Raw genomic sequence first — 18,173 nt, 5'->3', positions numbered from 1 at the left:
TGCTTTTTGTTGCTAAGGTTTACTTTGCTGAGCCTTCTGTAAGTTGGGCAGTCTTGACCTCATGTGTGACTTTCTTCTGATGTCCCAGCACATAGTGGAACTACTTCGGCAGCAGCAGTTCTTGGAGATCTTTCTGGAAGGCACACGCTCCAGGAGTGGGAAAACCTCCTGCGCTCGTGCAGGACTCTTGTCAGTGGTGGTAGATACTCTGTCAACCAATACCATCCCCGACATCTTGATAATACCCGTCGGCATCTCCTACGATCGTATCATCGAAGGTCACTACAATGGCGAACAGCTGGTAAGAGGACTGCCTACCCCAACTCTTCTTTGCTTTCAAGTCTGTTGCTTTTAGAATTACCTAGTTTTAAAGCTTTGTAGGAAACACGGCAGGGTGGGTGTGGGGAGTAGCTTCCGTCTCCCGCCTCAGCCCGACTGGTGGTGCTGATGCGGTGCTTACCTGCACCTGGAGGAGGTGACATGCCTAGATGTGCCAGTGCTGGCCGTGGTCATGGGATTGGGAAGTGGGAGAACACTTGGCACTGTGGCCATCTCTGCTGCAGGGGGAAGAAGGGGCTGTGTGGCTTCTCCCCAGGACCTTACTGCTTATGTGCAGATTTTTTTTAACTTTAGCCAGAAGGACTGGTGGGATTCTGTCGACAAAGCAACTATAAATTAATTTGAGAAATGGCAGTAATGTTTTTTATAAGCTTCTTACTGAAGTAAGTATAAGAGTTATAGAAGAATGCACAAATCATACGATGGAGCTTGAATTATCAGAGTGAACAACCCCCTGTAACCAGCACTGAACTCAAGAAAATACTCTCAGGACTCTAGGAACCCCCCTGTGCCCCTCTCATTGCTTCCCCTCAAGGGTAACCACTTACCTTGACTTCTTAAGGAGTAGAGTAGTCTTGCTTATTTTTTAATTCAGTAAATGGCATTATGTATTGTGTGGTCTTTTGTATCTGGTTTCCTTTGCTCAGGCAGGTGTTTGTGCGATTCATCCTTGTTGTTGCATTTGCTTAGTTTGTTTATTCTCATAGTATTCCCGTGCATGAATATACCATAGTTTATCCTATTGTAGAAAAACAGTTTGGGTTCTGTTTTTTGACTGATCATTTCTGTACAATACTCTTGATGACCATACGTGCATTCTGTGGGCATGTATCTAAGAATTTGGAATTGTTGGGTCATGAAGTCTATACATGTTCAGCTTTCGTAAATACTGCCAAACAGTTTTCCAAAATGCTTTTACCAACGTACCATTCCTGCGGCATTGTGAGAGTTCCAGAGGAATTTAGTGTTGTCCTTATTTAGTGTGGAAGTGTTGGGCAAGGTGCTTATTTCAGGCCTGCTGCCCAGAACATGTCAGCAGCTCAAGGACCCTTGATAATTGGAGGCTTTAAAAGTTAAGTGATCGACACAGATTATTATCTGTACCTGTTGTGAGATTCCCCCTCAAGTTGGTTAGGTGTCTGCTCTGAATGTGTGTTCCACTCACGCTGACTGTCTCATGAGGTCATATCTGAGTCCTGCGTCCATTATCTGGCCGTCATTGTGCCATATGCATATTAAATATTCAGTAAGTGCTTACTGAATGAATAGTTAGCTTAAAGGCCACCGTGGGGCTGGATTTGACACTCGCTGCCTAATGTTAGGTATTTGGACTCTGGTGATCATCAGGCCTCTGATAAGTGACCTCTTTGACATCTTATTTTTATCTGAGCACTGCAGAATATTGTTCAACCTATGTCATTTTTATCCTTCATTAGTTTGCAGTTGTGTTTTTGTGAATGCTGTATATAGTGTGCTGAATGAATTAGTGTTAAGTGTTTGGTTTTTCATTGACCAAATCACCTCTCCGGATGACACGATTACATCTTGTAGACTCTATGAATTCTAAATATTCTGACAGGTCTCGGTCAATGAATACTTATTTCCCGTGTTCATGCGCTCTTGTTTTTTTTTTTCTTCAATATGAACCATGAAAAACAAAAGAAACAAAACAACAAAACACTTTATTCTTTGGATAACAGGATGTTTGCATATGTGTGAGCTTTATTTCTTACCATGTCATTCTTTCAAAATTGGAATTTAGGGAAAACCTAAGAAGAACGAGAGCCTTTGGAGCGTAGCCAGAGGCGTCATCAGAATGTTACGGAAAAACTATGGGTGTGTCAGAGTGGATTTTGCACAGCCATTTTCCTTAAAGGTGAGTGTCTGTTGGGATGAAGCTGTTTTAAAGCATTGGGGTAGCTCGGGGTCAGGTCTGGGCCCTGGTCCTGCCTGCCTCTAGTCCTGCTTCTGTCGCCTCAGTTTCTTCTCTTGGAAAATGAGGACTATGTCAAGAATGGCATTTCCTAAATTTTCCCACCAAAGTACACCTGCTAACAAAGGACAGTAAATATCTATCTTTGGGCGATATTGGGTTCAATGTTTATTGCTATTTTTTTAAACTCATGAGACTTTTGCATATTGTTTTATAATATATATCAATATTTTATATCGTATTTTTAAATTGCCTTTAGGGGAAGTTTTCAAAGCACAATCCTTAAAAGCTGGGTCCTAGTCAAACTAGGATGATCCTCTGATTTACTGAGTGGGATCCAGGTCCCTCGTGTTCTGAGGGGTGGGAAGCCTGGGACTGCCGGGTCCCTGAGGTCCTGGCAGTGTAAATTCCTAAGATTTTCCAATTGGTTAAAGAGAAAGAGAAGAATGGGTGATGGAGTTGGGAACTCAGGGGGTCAGGGACAGAGTCCTGCTCCTGCTCTTCCACTTCCTGGTTTTATTCTAAAAGTTTCTAATTACTGTGCTAGGTGCTTTCTGACCTAATGCTTCCAATTCTTAAGAACCCCATCATTCTTACTATTAAAAAAAAAAGATTGCACAGCTTCTCTCTCTTGTTATGATTTGCTTTTGGGTTGAAGTTCTTTTGAATATTATGTGACCCTCAGGTTGTCAGATTTCCTTTATAAAGAAAGCATGGTTATGTCAGTTACCAGTAATAATATTGGGAATGTCAAATAATTTATTTAAGATGTGAGAAAAGTTAAATGTTCTCCTTTAATTTATAAATGATTTTGCTTAAGCATCATTCTGCTCTTTTTATTTTCAGTTCTGAGATTTCGTGTTTGACAGCATCCTCCGGGTCATTCTGGACTCCTAAAGATGGTTTTAGGATATAAGAAGTAGTTCTCTGTAGCATAGCTGATTTGATGAAACAACTCCCTTTTTACTTTTTGGAGATCGAGTATATTTTATATATGTTTATGTAAGTGAGACAATGAGAGCAAATGTTTGGTTTTTCCCCCTCCAGGAATATTTAGAAAGCCAGAGTCAGAAACCTGTGTCTGCCCCACTTTCTATGGAACAAGCCTTGCTCCCAGCTATACTTCCTTCAAGGTGAGGTTTGGGGGAATTTTTTATACTGGCTAAACTATCAGATATCTATTATGTCTTACATTGCAAAGAAAAATAGGTTAACTTGAATGAGAACATGCATGTTCTTATTTTCACTTCCAAGCTTGAGTAACTTTTCTCTTGGTTGTATATGGGATGGTGAAGTGATGTGCTTTCATAGTTTGGAGGTTTTTGATTTATTTGCATTCTAAAATCTATTTGATAAGTTTTCCTAAATGTTTTAAAACGAAGTATCTTGCTTTATTCATTTTTTTTTCCAGCCAGTGGGTTTGGAAATGATGTGTCAGTAGACTGTTTAGTTATAACTAAATAATGTATTTCCTCCAAGAGAGTGTATTGGGCATAGTAGAGTATATCATGGAGAAAAACAACCCATATAAATAATCTACTTGTGGTTTAAATTTAGAATATATAGTAACTTACAGTGTGTTATACATTCATTCCTTAGGCCAGTGGTTGGCAAACTCATTAGTCACCAGAGCCAAATATCAACAGTACAACGATTGAAATTTCTTTTGAGAGCCGAAAACCAACTTTTGCGCATGGGCCACGAAGTTTCAATCGCACTGTATGTGCGCGCCCGCACGTGGCATTTTGTGGAAGAGCCACACTCAAGGGGCCAAAGAGCCGCATGTGGCTCACAAGCCGCAGTTTGCCGACCACGGCCTTAGGCCATCATAATTTGCTTTGTGAAAGAGTGGGGTTGTAGAAGTCTAATTTTTAAGGAAACTTTTCAGACCCAATGATGCTGCTGCTGAAGGCGCCGAGCCGTCCCCTGACGAGTCCAGCAATGAGACAGAGGAGTCGTTCCGGAGAAGACTGATCGCGAATCTGGCTGAGCACATCCTCTTCAGTAAGTGGAACAACAGTCTCTCTGGTTTACGGTGCAGACCGGCGTGGTGCAGGGCAGACCGTGCAGGTTCGGGAATCTGCTCTGCTTTGGTTCCACTTCTGGTTCTGGTACCTGATACACAGGTGGTGATAGATGGGTTATTAGCCAGAAGGTGATGTGGTGGGGATTTGGGGTAATCGAGTAAAACATCTCACACAGTGCCCGATGATTAGTGGGTGCTCATGCTTTAATAATATACAGCACTGCCACAGTGATTTGTTATCTCTTTTGCTCATGAATGTGTTTCCTTGAACTAACTGGTAGTGCAGCTCTAGGTTTATAGTTGCATGTCCCTTCCCCCTCTGACCCCATGATTATTCGGCAAATATCAAAGGGCCATTCTGTGTAACGTTTGCGTTAGCTGTGGGGATACAGATTGAGGAGCTAGTGGTTCAGCACCTACAGAGCCTGTGCTGTTCTCAGGGGGGTGCTTGTACACAAACACTATGTGGAAGGGGTCCAGAGCGGAGTGCGGTGAGTGCAGAGCCGGTCTTCCTTAAGGACCAGATTGCAGTGTCCTGTCATGCGGGAGAGGTGGCTTTATAGTTCTGGGGCAGCACCACAGTCCCTTGGTATGCAGCCCAGTAGGCTCTTGTCTCCACTTCCTGTTGCCCATCCCCCGTCAGCTCCAAATCTCAGCACTTCCTGCCGAGGTTGGTGTCCATGCCTCCTCTGGCTCCTTCCATTTCAGCTGCTGCTGCCTCGTGCGGGACAGAGCACAGAGCGTTCTTTCTCAGGCACATCTGACGTGTCTCCCGTGCTTGGATTCTGGATGCTAACATAATACATCCTTAATGCAGGGGAGTTGGAAAATAAAGACAAAACCCACTGTCCCAGTAACCAGCGGTGTTGCTGTCTAGTCTCTAAAAATCCTTCTGGCAGTTTTGTCTTGTGCTCTCTTCCATTTGTAGCACAAATATACATTTATGTTTTTAAAATACTCTTTATAAACATTCTTTTTGATGGCTATAAATATAGAACAGGATACTGTTTGTTTTTTTTAAACACTGGAGACAATATCAGCTGTGAGTAAAGTATTCCTGAACTCATTATCATCTCAGAAAACTCCCCAATGGTGTTTAGTTCAGATTATTCTACAGATGTTCTCGTATTTGATTTATATGATTATAATTTTCTACAAACTCAGAGTATAGTGTATGGACTAGAGTCATTTCAAATGTATTTACGTCCCCTTCTTCCCCACCTCTGACCTACCTCTGGGCCAGGTTGAAAGAGGAGGTGAAAATACATTGAGCAGCATCACTGTGGGTCCTGTGGCAGGCCGTCCATTTCATTCTCACGCAGCCCACGGACTAGGCAGTGCTCTCATTTGACCCCTGAGGAAGCTGAGGCTTGGGAATTTAAGTAATTTCCCTCAAGTTGTGGAATTAGTCAGTGTAGAAGTTAGGTTTTGAGCCCAGATTTTCTGACTTTCAGTCCTGTGGGATGAGTATAGAAGTACAGTTACAGTAGACTGTCACCTGGGACAAGTCAAGAAATAGCAGTGGGATGTGCTGTAGAGCTCGGAGAACAGGCTCAGGCTTTGGGTCTTGGTATTTTCATAAAGGTGTCTCTAGGTCACTCAGAAACTAAACTCCATTATCCTCAATTGAAGGTGCACCTACCTTAGACTGAATTCTGTTATATGACGAATAGTGATCTCTAATGGCCCAGAACACAGTATAATGTAACTTCCTTTTGATAAATCACCTTTATGGGGAATGTGGTAGGGGACTTTTATAGTTTTAAATACTCCTATTTAAGATTTAGGTACTTTTAAAAGTTTCAGCTGTGTATATATATATATATATTTTTTTTTTAAAAAGTGCATCTAAAGCTCTGTGCTTGCCTTTCAGCTGCTAGCAAATCCTGTGCCATTATGTCAACACACATCGTGGCCTGCCTGCTCCTCTACAGACACAGGCAGGTATGTCCGCCGCGTCACCTGCAGCTAAAGACTACGCGTGAGACTGCTGTCAGCTGTGCAGACCCGATTCACGGATAGATTTGGCCCACTCCTGGCGAGGACTGTGAGACACAGTAATATAAGCTAAGGACCTTGCCCACAGGAGCTTACAAATCCAATGACAAAATCTACATGAAAAAAACTCAGAGACTGTGTGTGTGTGTGTGTGTGTGTGTGTGTGTGTGTGTGTGTGTGTATATATATATATAATATATATATATATATATATATATATATATATATATATATATATATATATATATATATATTAGAGGCCCGATGCACAAAATTCATGCAAGGGGCTCCCCTGCTGCTGTGGCAGCCGCCTCTGTCTCAGCCCCCATCCACTGCGGCTTCGTTCTGGACGTCTGGTCTAGCATATTATGCTTTTATTATTATAGATTATTATAGATACAGTAATAGTAAGGCATTCTTTGAGTGGTATAGTTAATGTAAATACATATATATACATATACATATATATATGTATATGTATATATATGTATTTACATTAACTGTAAATATGTATATGTATATGTATACACACACACACATGCAGACACACACAGTAATAGTAAAAAATACTTTGAGTGGTATAGTTAATGTAAATAAGGCATATTTTAATTGACATGCAGATAGTGAATGGCTTCCCTGCTATTTGATTTGTGTTTAGGACCACTTTCCACCTTCCCACAATGCACCTATGCTATGATGGGACTGGCTGTGTCTGTCATGTTCTCACCAAATACAGTGCCAGTATCTATAGGCACCCAATAAGTATTTGTCAGATAGGTATTTAATAGGGGAAAATTCTTGCTAAAAATTAGCACTTCTTACTTTCAGATGGTGGCTTCTGCTCTCTGTGATCTTATGTGCTCATATCACATGTGTAGCTAGAGTGCTCTCTGGATGCGGAATATCAATTTCATGACATTCTGGGGGACTAGCTTTTTAATCTTTTTTATTTTTTTTTACTTTCTCTGCATTGGTGTTGTGACCCTTTTTCTGTATGTGCTGACATGAAGCTGCAGGAAAGCCAAGGCAAGAAAAAATCCTCTGAACGGCCTCTCAGCCTTTTGGGAAGTAGTTTTCCACTGTCATGAGGCCATTTCTGTGTGTTTCTCTAGGGAATCGATCTCTCCACGTTGGTGGAGGACTTCTTTGTGATGAAGGAGGAAGTGCTGGCCCGTGATTTTGACCTGGGGTTCTCGGGAAATTCCGAAGATGTGGTCATACATGCCATACAGCTGTTGGGAAATTGCGTCACAATCACCCACACCAGCAGGAACGATGAGTTTTTTATTACTCCCAGCACAACTGTCCCATCAGTCTTTGAACTTAACTTCTACAGCAACGGCGTCCTGCACGTCTTTATCATGGAGGCCATCATAGGTATGTTGGGCCCTGGAACATTTTCATAGAAAATACAAGGGCCTAAAACACCCAGGGTGTCTACTTCAGTTTGGATGATAACCCCTGGTTGAGGGAACGTGTTGCTCTATTTTTAAACTTCAAATAAGAATATAATCTGTATCACTGTTTATAGCTTATTTTTACATCTATTATTCAGTAAGTAGCTCATGAATTACGGCATAGTATTACACTTATGATTGAGGGAGAGAGGTAAGGTGTCTTGCCATCCAGGAGCTGAAAGACTGAGTGAGAGGAGACAGACACGTGGCGGTGATGTGAGTGATGGGACTCAGTTGTGATCAGGGGCGCAGGGAGAAGGGAATAGAGGCGACGGGCCCCAGAGGAAGGCCTTGGATGGAGTTGGGATCACATGGACTCACGAGAAGTAAGTCTGAGGGGATTTACTTAAATTTCACCCTGAAATGCAGGTAATTATTTTTGATATAGCAGTCTGGTAAGGTAGTCCAAGCTATCTGAGCCAGTTGAAGTTTTCCTTGGAGCTCTGAGACTGCGGCTTCATTGATGCTTTCATCTCCTCAGCCTGCAGCCTTTACGCAGTCCTGAACAAGAAGGGTGCGGGCGCGCCTGCCGGTGGGGCCCCCACCCTGATCAGCCAGGAGCAGCTGGTGCGGAAGGCGGCCAGCCTGTGCTACCTGCTGTCTAACGAGGGCACCATCTCTCTCGTAAGTAACAACTCTCTGCCTGTTCTCTTTTTCTTGAGCATTTTTATGAAAATACGAGTAGCTTGCTGCCGCTTGCCTCAGCTGGCCACCCGCCCACCACTGCTGGTAGCTCTCCCCTGCTCCTAGCTCACTGCCCCGCTCGCCCCCCCGGGGCTCTCCACCCCCTGCCTGTAGCTCCCTGCCCCACCTTCCTGCTCATCCGTGATTCAGTGGTTATGCAGTTGGTCATTATGCCTCAGGGCATGACAGATAATTAGCATATTCCTCTCTTATTACATAGGATAAACCAACTTTGTCTTTTTCTATTACTGAGGCTTTACATTCTACTCCTGACCTCCAGACTAATATGTTGTTTACTATGTGGATGTGGCTTTTGGGGTCACTGCTCCAGTGACCGCTTTGTGCCCCTGTGAGGTGTGTTGGGTAACTGCTCGATGTTCTGCATCAGTCAGATCCAAGGTTACCGAGCTCTTATTCCGCATAAGGCACTGGGTCAGAGGTTTGTAAATAATTAACGCGCTCACTCGTGGATGATGGAACCACAGACGATAAGAGTCAGAAACAGTCTTAAAATCATCTGCTCAGCCCCATCCTCACTTTACAAATGGCGAGACTGAGGCCCAGCAGTCCTGATGAGCATGCATATTTTGTCCACGCACTTGCAGACATTTATAACGAGGCATACGTGTTAAGCAGTAGAGAGAGCTCTTTCCTCAAAGTCATCAACAGGTAGAACTCATATTCTATTTAAAGTCTACTGTCCTGCACGTGGGACGTCTGTGAGCACGTATGTGATGAGGGCCCACCTCCATGGGCTTCTTCATGGGAGGCATGTTGCTGGGCCTGTTGGGGAATCTGTTTTGCCTCAGCCTTGGGGGGGCAGAGTCGGAAGGGAGAAGGTAAATAGGCTCTCAAGATTGCCTTTTGCCTTTTCCTGGATCTTTTTTGAATATTGGACATTGTGTTTCCTTATCCACCACCTTTGTGTACAGTATCTACACAAACCTTTGACAGCTTTTGCAGAAAAATTGTCTTATAAAGAAGAAGAATAGGTGGTGGGGTGTCACAAGCATCCCCTCTAAGGGCTGCTTCCCTTGGGGTAGCGGGGAGGCTGAGCTTGGGAGCACCATTTTTCAGGTGCTGCCACACTGTGTGCTCTGCTAGTCTGGAGAACGAGGCCTCTTCTGTGGCTTTGCCCATGACCACCCATATTTATCAGGAGGGTGGGCATTGGAAATCATAGGACTGGCCCAGTCCTAAGGTAGGTTATATCATGGAAATATTTGGCAGCTACTTTGTACGATGTTTTTCTGTTTTTACTAAAAGAGACATAGGATCGTGACATTGACCTTGAAATGTCTCTTCTTTCCAGCCCTGCCAGACGTTTTACCAAGTCTGCCATGAAACAGTGGGAAGGTTCATCCAGTACGGCATTCTCACGGTCGCAGAGGTAAGGGGAATCGCTCGCCTTTGTTTGGTTTAGTTTAGTTTCTTGCTCTTCATTTCCTTGTCCTTTCCACCAACTACTTTAACCAATATTACAACCAATTATTTTAACTAATAATGACATTAGATCTGTAGTCAAATCCAGATGAACAGAAGAGAAAAATCAGCGTGGGGAGAGTAAACGTCTGGGATTGTGTGACATTTTGGTTGCTTCTGTGTAACTGGTGTTGTCTAAAACATATCCTGACAATTCCGGGTCCTGAAGTTGTTCTAAGATGAGATGTTTTACTTCTCAGTGTGCTTGTAGCTTGCACATACGCATTTTTCTCTTTGGAGATTTTGTTTTAATGGTGGTAAATTTAGTAGAGTGAGTATGACCTGGAAAAGGTGAAGGTGTTTTTATTTGATGTGTTTGGTAGCTTTCCCCCCGTCCTTTCCTTTGTTCTTTCCTCGCTCTCTCCCGAGTGATTCTGAGTTTGGAGAGGGGGGTGGATGGACCTTGTAAGTGGCGGGCAGAGAGGAGTGGAGAGGGAATGAGAGAAGCTGCCGTGGTGGGTCCAGCTGGCAGTGGTGTGTGCCTGTGCCTATTTGCCGACTCTTGCTCGTCCCCTGGCATAGCAAGATGACCAGGAAGATGTCAGCCCTGGTCTTGCTGAGCAGCAGTGGGACAAGAAGCTTCCCGAACCTTTGTCCTGGAGAAGCGATGAAGAAGACGAAGACAGTGATTTCGGTGAGGAGCAGCGAGACTGCTACCTGAAGGTACTTTGGGGAAGAATTCTGGAGGACTTTACAGTGATGACTTGAGGTTCATGTTGCCACTAGCTAATGAGGCTGATAAACTGGGACCCTGGTGACTTACTCATAGCCAAAGCACCCACAACCCAGCGTGGTGCTTTCTGCCTAGTGAATAAAGGCTCTCGAGCTGTTGAATTAATACCTGAAATTGTCCAGCTTGAGTATAATTGAATGGAAGAGGAAACAAGAGTGGACATTGAGAAAGGTGAATGTCCTGCATGGTGCCATTCATGACCTTGCACAGAACAAGCAGGTGCAGACCTGTGCCCACACCCTCACTCGCGCCTAAAGAGGCGTGTTTGTGTTCAGTCACCAAGCAAGGGGGTACCACACCAGCTGTGGGAGAGAATACCACCCGCGGTCCTTGGCCTGGCTGCTCCTTTTGAGTCATTGTCAGTCTTGCCATCCCTTCTGAATGTTCTGCATCAGCTGTTTGCCTCCGATGAAAACAAATCCTATCTCAGGAGAAAATTTGGATTTTTAGAAGTTTGGTTGTCCCTCATTTAGAAAAATCAATTTTGTCTAACTTACCATTTTAGAGATCAGTAATAATGACCCATCTTTTCTGAATACCCTAAGTGGGTACTTCCTCTGCAGTGGGATGACACGCCTAGTACACACACACACACACACATACACACACACACACACACAGTCAGGAGGTATGGCTTCTGGAGATTCCAAATGACAAATTTTTCCATTTGGGGTTTTATTAGTTTCAAGATGGGCCAATGATCTTGCTTCCACACACGAGAGCGGCTTATCTGAACATGCATGTCTTGTGGGGGCGGGTACAGGGAGAGCCTCACCATCACCCGTCCTCGCTGGACTGTGGGCTGAAGGACGACGGGGGGTGCCAGGAAGTGGGGACTGGGGAGGACAGAGATGATCTTGTGATCTTGTCATGTGACCTTTTTGTGTCCTTGAGTGACTACTGAGTCAGGCTTCCAGCCCTGTAGAGACTAACCTCAGGACCAGCCACTTTCAGTGATGACAATGTGTCATCATTATGCTATTCAAATACCATGATTCCTTCTAGGCAGCTGCTCAATGAACGCAAATCTCAAGTCCTGTAAAAGTCAATGATTGCGAAAAAGAACGCATTTCAGCACCGAGAGTCATTTCCCACAGAGGCTCTCCCTGTGCGCACGAGTGGCAGGCGGCTCTGTGCAGGGACCGTGAGAGCCATCTTCTCAGTCACTGGTTCTCCCAGGAGGGTCCCCTGTCAGCGTGCCGTTGCTCCTGTGCCTCCTCATGCGTTGTCTCTGCTCTTTCACAGGTGAGCCAATCCAAGGAGCACCAGCAGTTCATCACCTTCCTGCAGAGGCTGCTGGGCCCGTTGCTGGAGGCCTACAGCTCCGCTGCCATGTTCGTCCACAACTTCAGCGGGCCCGTCCCGGAGCCGGAGTACCTGCAGCGGCTGCACAAATACCTCATAACCAGGACAGAAAAAAATGTTGCCGCATATGGTACGCATGCCACTAGCTTGGCTTCTTTTAAATCTCTGACTTCTTAGATTACAGGAATGCTAATTATAGGGGGAAAAAATTGCAAAATTATCCTGACCTCTCACTCTATAGTCCCATCATTTGTGAGGTTCCTGCATGTTGTTGCACGTAGTTGTTTGTTTGTTCTTATTGCTTTGTAGTTGCCCATTGTATGAATATTTAGCACATTTTATTCAGTCATTCTGCTGTTGATGGATATTTGGGCTGTTGGCAGTTCAGAGCCCCTGGGAGTAGTGCTCTTTGGCACAGGTTTGCACACACGTCTTTGGGTGGACATGTTTCGCATCAGGTTGGGTGCATATCCAGGAGCAGAGTTGCCTGGTCACAGGGTGTGTAGGTTCAGCTTTAGTGGGTCCTGCCAGATGCTGCCCACTTGGTGGGCCAGTTGGCATTCCCACCAGCTGTGCCTGCTCAGTTGCTCCACCTCCTGGTATTGTCTGTTGTGTAAGAGGTGTGATTGGGGGAGGGGGTAGCATTTTATACACTTAGGGTTTAGAACTGAAACTACGGTGAATAGGAATTTTTAGAGCCAGAGGGACCTAGAGGTAGAGCTCTACCTAGAGAGATGTACAGATCCTGTCTAGATCGGTCACTTTCTAGATGAGGCAGCCACCCAGGTCACATAGCTGGTTCATGGGCAGAACTGGGTTGGACCTTCTGACCTCCAGGCTTGTGCTCTTTCTGGCCCCACTGCTGCAGGAATCACCTGTGCATTAAACAAAGGGATTTCTACGCTTCTCCTTTGATTCTCACAAAACCCCTTTAAGGCAGATGTTTAAGTATTTCTCTTTCCCTTCCTCCCCCCTTCCTTCCTCCTCTCCCTTCTTATTCTTCTCTTTTTCTCCTTATTCTTCTCTCCCTTTTCTTCTTCTTAAACGATGGTAAAGTAGGTTTAACGTGGAGCTGCCCTGCTGCTGACTCGCTCTGATGCTCTGGCCTCCGCACTTCTCACTGTGGATATGGGTTTTGCTGGGCCTGAACATTTGACAGGGTCTCACTCTTTCTCTACAGCTGAGAGTGCCACCTACTGTCTCGTGAAGAATGCTGTGAAAATGTTTAAGGATATTGGGGTAAGTGCCCGCCCCTGTGGTAGAAAAGCATGTGTTAAGCTCTGTCCTCTTCCCCTTTGGACCTGGTCTGTTTGAGCCACCTGTGGGTTGGGTGGACCCCGAGGGGAGCCGTTTCTGCTGGAGGCCTTTTTGGGGACGGGTGGGGCATGTTGAAGGTGAGGCCCGCCAGTGCAGATTTCTTTGAAAGTTCCAGAGTTGTGCTGGTTTTCACCTCCATTCTAAACCTGTTTGCATAGAATGTGTCCCTGTGTTTCCAGATGCTCTGGCCGCTGGCCGGGGGTGTTGATGGTGCCCCATGGTTCTGACTGATTTCGCCGTATTTTACTATAAGTATTGCTAGAAGAATCCTCAGCTGTGCTTTACTTTCTCGTATCACGTGGCGCTGGGTTCCACGGAGGTACCAGTGGGCTTTGTCAGGGACCGTGACTTTATTCCACCATAAATGTTAGAGGCTAGTGCACTGGCTGCCCTCCCCGAACCAGCACCACACCTGCACCCACAGCCCCCGCCCTGCTCGCAGACACGGGCAGAGCTTGTGCTTAAAGGCAGGAGACAGTTTGCTATGTCTTACTGCTTCTGGGGTTTCAGACGCCAGTTAGGGTTGGTGACGGGAAAGTCCTTTTTTTTGTTTTGTTTGCATTTAATTGAAACTTTCTCTCTAGGTTTTCAAAGAGACCAAACAAAAGAGAGTGTCTATTTTGGAACTCAGCAGCACTTTCCTACCTCAGTGCAACCGGCAGAAACTCCTGGAATATCTTCTGAGCTTTGTGGTGCTGTAGTAACGAGCTGCCGGCAGGTGAAGGGCGTGCATGGCCCCTGGTGGGCTCAGCTCTTTATGGCTCCAGGTGGGAGGTGCGTCCTGTGGCCAGGCCTGCCCTGCCCTGACGTGGCCTCCTGGAAAGCAAGTGCCTTCTCCCCTCCGTGGGCCTGTGACCATCCCGACTCTAAGGCGCACAGTGGCCCGCAGATAACGCTCTGGGGGCCCCCAGCCTCCGCTTGCAGTTCCTAATCAGTAGATTACAAAATGAAATCTCAGAAAAGATTTTGGAGTTTATTAAAGATTTACATTTTAAGTATAACTGTTAAGGACTAATTAATGTGAAGGACAAAAAAATGTAGTTGTACTAGTGTTCTTGAACTGAATCTTGGTGATACGTAATGCTGTCGGGGAATTCATTGGTATATTTTCTAATTAACTGTTAATCTTCCTTTAAAAATAATTGTCAACCCAAAGTGCTTTACGAAAGAATGGGCAGGTGTACATCACACCCAGGTATCCCTGTGCTGGCCTGCGCTGGTCAGATTTAGTACGTGTTTTCAGAGCTACATGAAAACACAATGTTAGATTAGGTCAGGGATGGAGATAACCTGATGACATATCTGACACCAGGAAGTACCTTTGGCTGGCAAGATTCAAGGTGAACTTGGCCAGAAAACTGACTCGGAAAACTTTTGCTCAGATAAAAACATACCACTGCGTTTTAAATGACCAGCAAGTATTTAGGAATGACTTCCGTTTCCTGGCTGTACCCTTCCCCACCCCTCAGGTGGTCCCCGCCTCTCACAGGCACAGCTGTCCCGGCGTGGTCGGCTCGGCCTGGGAGACTTGGTGGCAGAAAGGGCTCTGGCTGAGGCTGCCGGCGCAGGGCTCCCTGTGCTGCACACGGCGTGTGCACGAACGAGCCTGGTCGGGGGCCTGGGACCCACTCGGGGCGGGCAGTGTGCCACCGTGCGGCCTTCGTGGTGGCCTGCTGCCTGGTGAATGGTTGGAGACATTTGTGGCTCTTTAGCTGTGAGGCAGAATCAAGGTTCTTTAAAAATTTAACGAGTTAATACGCCTCAACCCTGACGCCACGTAGCGGCAAATCATGAAAACTTGTCTGTTCATAATAGAGGTGCCTTTTTGTGAGCGGGGAGCCTAAGTGTTCATTAATTTTGGTAATTCCTGGTGATTTCTTTAAGATGTGATATTAAAACATTTTCTCACAGCTCGTTGTTCCTCCTCTCCAAGGTATTATGGAATGAGGAACTCTCCTAATGAATATTGCATATCGTCTTTGAATTTAATATAGAAGTACTGAGAATGAAGTTTGTGCTTTCATAAGCCTGGATTTTAAACACTAATCGTATCTCATGAATATTCTGTGTTTGGGAGAGGGAAGGGCACTGACTGATATTTCACTTGGAATGAAATATCTCGTTTGGAACTCACAGCAATAAGGTTGTGCTGCTGCGACCTCCACTCTTTGCAGATCCCCCGTTTGGAACGTACTTTCTTAGTAGGAACTCGTGTACCATTCAGCTACCGTCAGTGTTGTCGGCTCCAGGGTGGAGTGTGGGCTTCACCTTGTGGCTTCCGTTTTACTAACTGGGCGTTCTGTGTCGGGGGGGGGGGCGGGGGGGGGAACACACGGGGAGGCTTAGTTATCCCCTCGGTGCTCCCTATGTGGGCCAGCCAACATTTCGCTAGACTCTTGCATTCATCCCCTAAATTAGCGATCAAGGTTACTCAGACCGCCTCTCGCTTCTCCGGAATGTCCGGTTGGCAGACTTCCTAGTGGCTGACACTGCTGCCCAGCTTGTGATTCTGCTGGAGCCGCGGCCGGGCCAGCCCGAGCAGGGACCACGGCTTCGGCTTCCCCGGCTCTGTTTCCCTCTCGGTGGGTTTGTTTTCTAGGAATCTAATCAGATGCTTTGGGGATGCAATGTATGGTTCACTAGGTCTCTCGCCACTCAGCTCACTGTGAGAATAAATACGCATGCCTTTTTTGTAATTAACTGGTGCTTCAAACCCTTTTTAAGGAAGAAAAATCTCAACCAAAGTTATGCTCACCCAAGCAAGCTGACCCTCACGTTGTTTAGCACAACCCATGCTTCAGGGCCTCGTTGCGAGAACACCCGTATCATGACAGTAAGGTTTCCAGGTTTGCTTAGATTTATTCTCATTGTTTCCCCGAAGCGGATGGCGTCCCTGTACGATTAAACAAACTAGGTGCTTGTAAATAATGTATTACAGTTTACTCTGCATTTCTCTGAACCGGAAATGCATGCCTCCAGGGAAAGGCTGTGAGTCAAGTTACAAAACAAACAAAAACTCCAATAATAAACGATATGAAACTGCACTCTTTCAAAATGAGAATGTCCCAAGTCACTCAGAAAAACGGAAGGACTTTTTGATCTCTTACATTTTAAGAAAAACAAAGGGAAAGAACTAGAGTGGAATGTGTGGGACTAGTAACAGAAATACCAGGAGCCTCCTTTCTGAGTGGAGAGAATACCTGGGAAAGGCCGGGAATGCAGGCTCAGCTGTGGAATTCCCATCATACCTGGAGGGAAGCATTTTCCATCGTTTTCGAGGGAGCGTGCTCCGGGATGTCGGGGCTGTTCTGCAGAAGAAAGTGTCCCTGGGAAAGCAAGTTTGGCCATGGGTCCTCTTCCTGGGAACTCCCTGTGCACTCAGCACAGTGAGGGCGCAGGTCTGGGAGGACACAGCCTTTAACCAGCGTTTCCAAACTCAGACCCCAGGACCCTTTCCCCTTCAGGACCTCTGGGAACCGCTCACTGGTTCCCCCTGGAAAACATTTTGGGAAACACTAGGTTAGGCAGTTCTTTAAGGGGATACAACAGTAACTGAGAGGGCGTTGAGGCATGAACTTCGTGTCAGGTGTTACATTTAGTGGCTATTTCCTCCCCTACTGACAGCACAGAAAACTAAGACAGGTGGTCAGGCCCTGTCCTCAGTGGGAAGATCAGCCGTCAGCGGTCCCGGCTTTTTCACTGAAAGCAACGAAATTAACACAGAGATTAACTGGGGTAAAATTTTCATTCAGATTTAGAAAAGAAAAATTGCACAGTTGGATGTAGATTTTTATCCACAGATAGTTCTAGTGTTTAGAAGTGACAGGACCTATGACTGAAGTTTATAAAACTTAATTTGGATGTAAATCTTTTTTTAAAACACTCTTTTTAGGAACTGGAGACTTGGCATCTGGCATTTTAGTTTAATACAAACTAATGATTGCATTTGGAAGAGGCTTTTGAATTTCTTTCTAATCACCTAAAGCACAGAAATGCCCTGAGGGAAGGTATTAAACTATGTGCCTGTTGTATAAAGAAATTCTGAATTGTAAAAGGAATTACTCTCACTGTGAAATAACACTGTGTGATTTTGTGAGCAACACTTATTTGGAAACATTAATTGATTTTTATGCCTGTTAATAATGTATTGTAAGAAGCACAGACTTGTAGTTTTGTTTTAATAAACCAAAAAAAAAAAAAAAAGAATATATTCTTGATGTCTTGCATTTGTAGTTAAAAGTCCCCTACATGTAATCCATTATACAAACATTTGTTCTTGTTTGACTTCACACAGAACTTTATTAAAATGCTTTAGAAGAAACTCTCTTACATAAATTGACAAACCTTCGGTGAGTGGTTTATTACTGACTCAGAGCGCTGGAACCGTGATCAAGCACCCGGGGAGGTAGGCATATAGCTACGTCTCAGCTGTTGCTCCCCTTAGAAAATAAATGTTCACATCACAGATACGTTCTTTGGGTGTCTGTAAAAATCCTTTACACTCGGTGCTTCTGCCATAGTTTTATAAAGTTTATGAAAATACGTACTGAAGTGTTGGTTTTTTTCTACTAATTCATAATAATTGCTCAAAAATACTAGTTTAAGGAAGGCAAGCATATTAAAGCACTGTTTTCTGTGGATCCTTATAAAGCACTCAGATGCAGCCTTCTCTCAAGTGAGCACCCTCTGGCAGGGGTGGTCAACATGTGCCCAGTGATGCTGCCCGTAACCTTTGGGTGCCTGGCATGGCTGGGAACCTAACACCCAAGACCACCCTATCACTCTCAGCCAGCCTCTGTCCATGAACTTTGGACTCGAACCCCTCTGACTTCCTCTGGATGTCATTACCGTGACTATGCCTTCACCCTTTGGCCCACTCACTCATTTTTTTTTTGCTTT

The 18,173-nt window shown here is 45.1% G+C and overlaps 1 protein-coding gene across 2 annotated transcripts in view; it reads left to right on the top strand.

The window, feature by feature from the left end:
• Nucleotides 1–17,512, top strand: part of GPAM (glycerol-3-phosphate acyltransferase, mitochondrial) — a 57,080-nt gene extending 39,568 nt beyond the window's left edge. For both annotated transcript variants that reach the window (XM_079794151.1, XM_079794150.1), the window contains exons 10-21: nt 89–301; nt 2,102–2,215; nt 3,320–3,405; nt 4,161–4,276; nt 6,172–6,242; nt 7,409–7,673; nt 8,235–8,377; nt 9,750–9,827; nt 10,442–10,582; nt 11,898–12,087; nt 13,138–13,196; nt 13,859–17,512. In XM_079794151.1, the coding sequence (XP_079650277.1) occupies nt 89–301; nt 2,102–2,215; nt 3,320–3,405; nt 4,161–4,276; nt 6,172–6,242; nt 7,409–7,673; nt 8,235–8,377; nt 9,750–9,827; nt 10,442–10,582; nt 11,898–12,087; nt 13,138–13,196; nt 13,859–13,975 (1,593 nt within the window). In that variant the 3' untranslated portion in view covers nt 13,976–17,512. The remainder of the gene's footprint in view (nt 1–88; nt 302–2,101; nt 2,216–3,319; nt 3,406–4,160; nt 4,277–6,171; nt 6,243–7,408; nt 7,674–8,234; nt 8,378–9,749; nt 9,828–10,441; nt 10,583–11,897; nt 12,088–13,137; nt 13,197–13,858) is intronic.
• Nucleotides 17,513–18,173: the final 661 nt, after the last annotated feature.

Source organism: Cnephaeus nilssonii, assembly GCF_951640355.1.
Source record: "Cnephaeus nilssonii genome assembly, chromosome: 16".
NCBI lineage: Eukaryota > Metazoa > Chordata > Mammalia > Chiroptera > Vespertilionidae > Cnephaeus > Cnephaeus nilssonii.
This window is presented reverse-complemented; position numbering and strand designations above follow the sequence as displayed.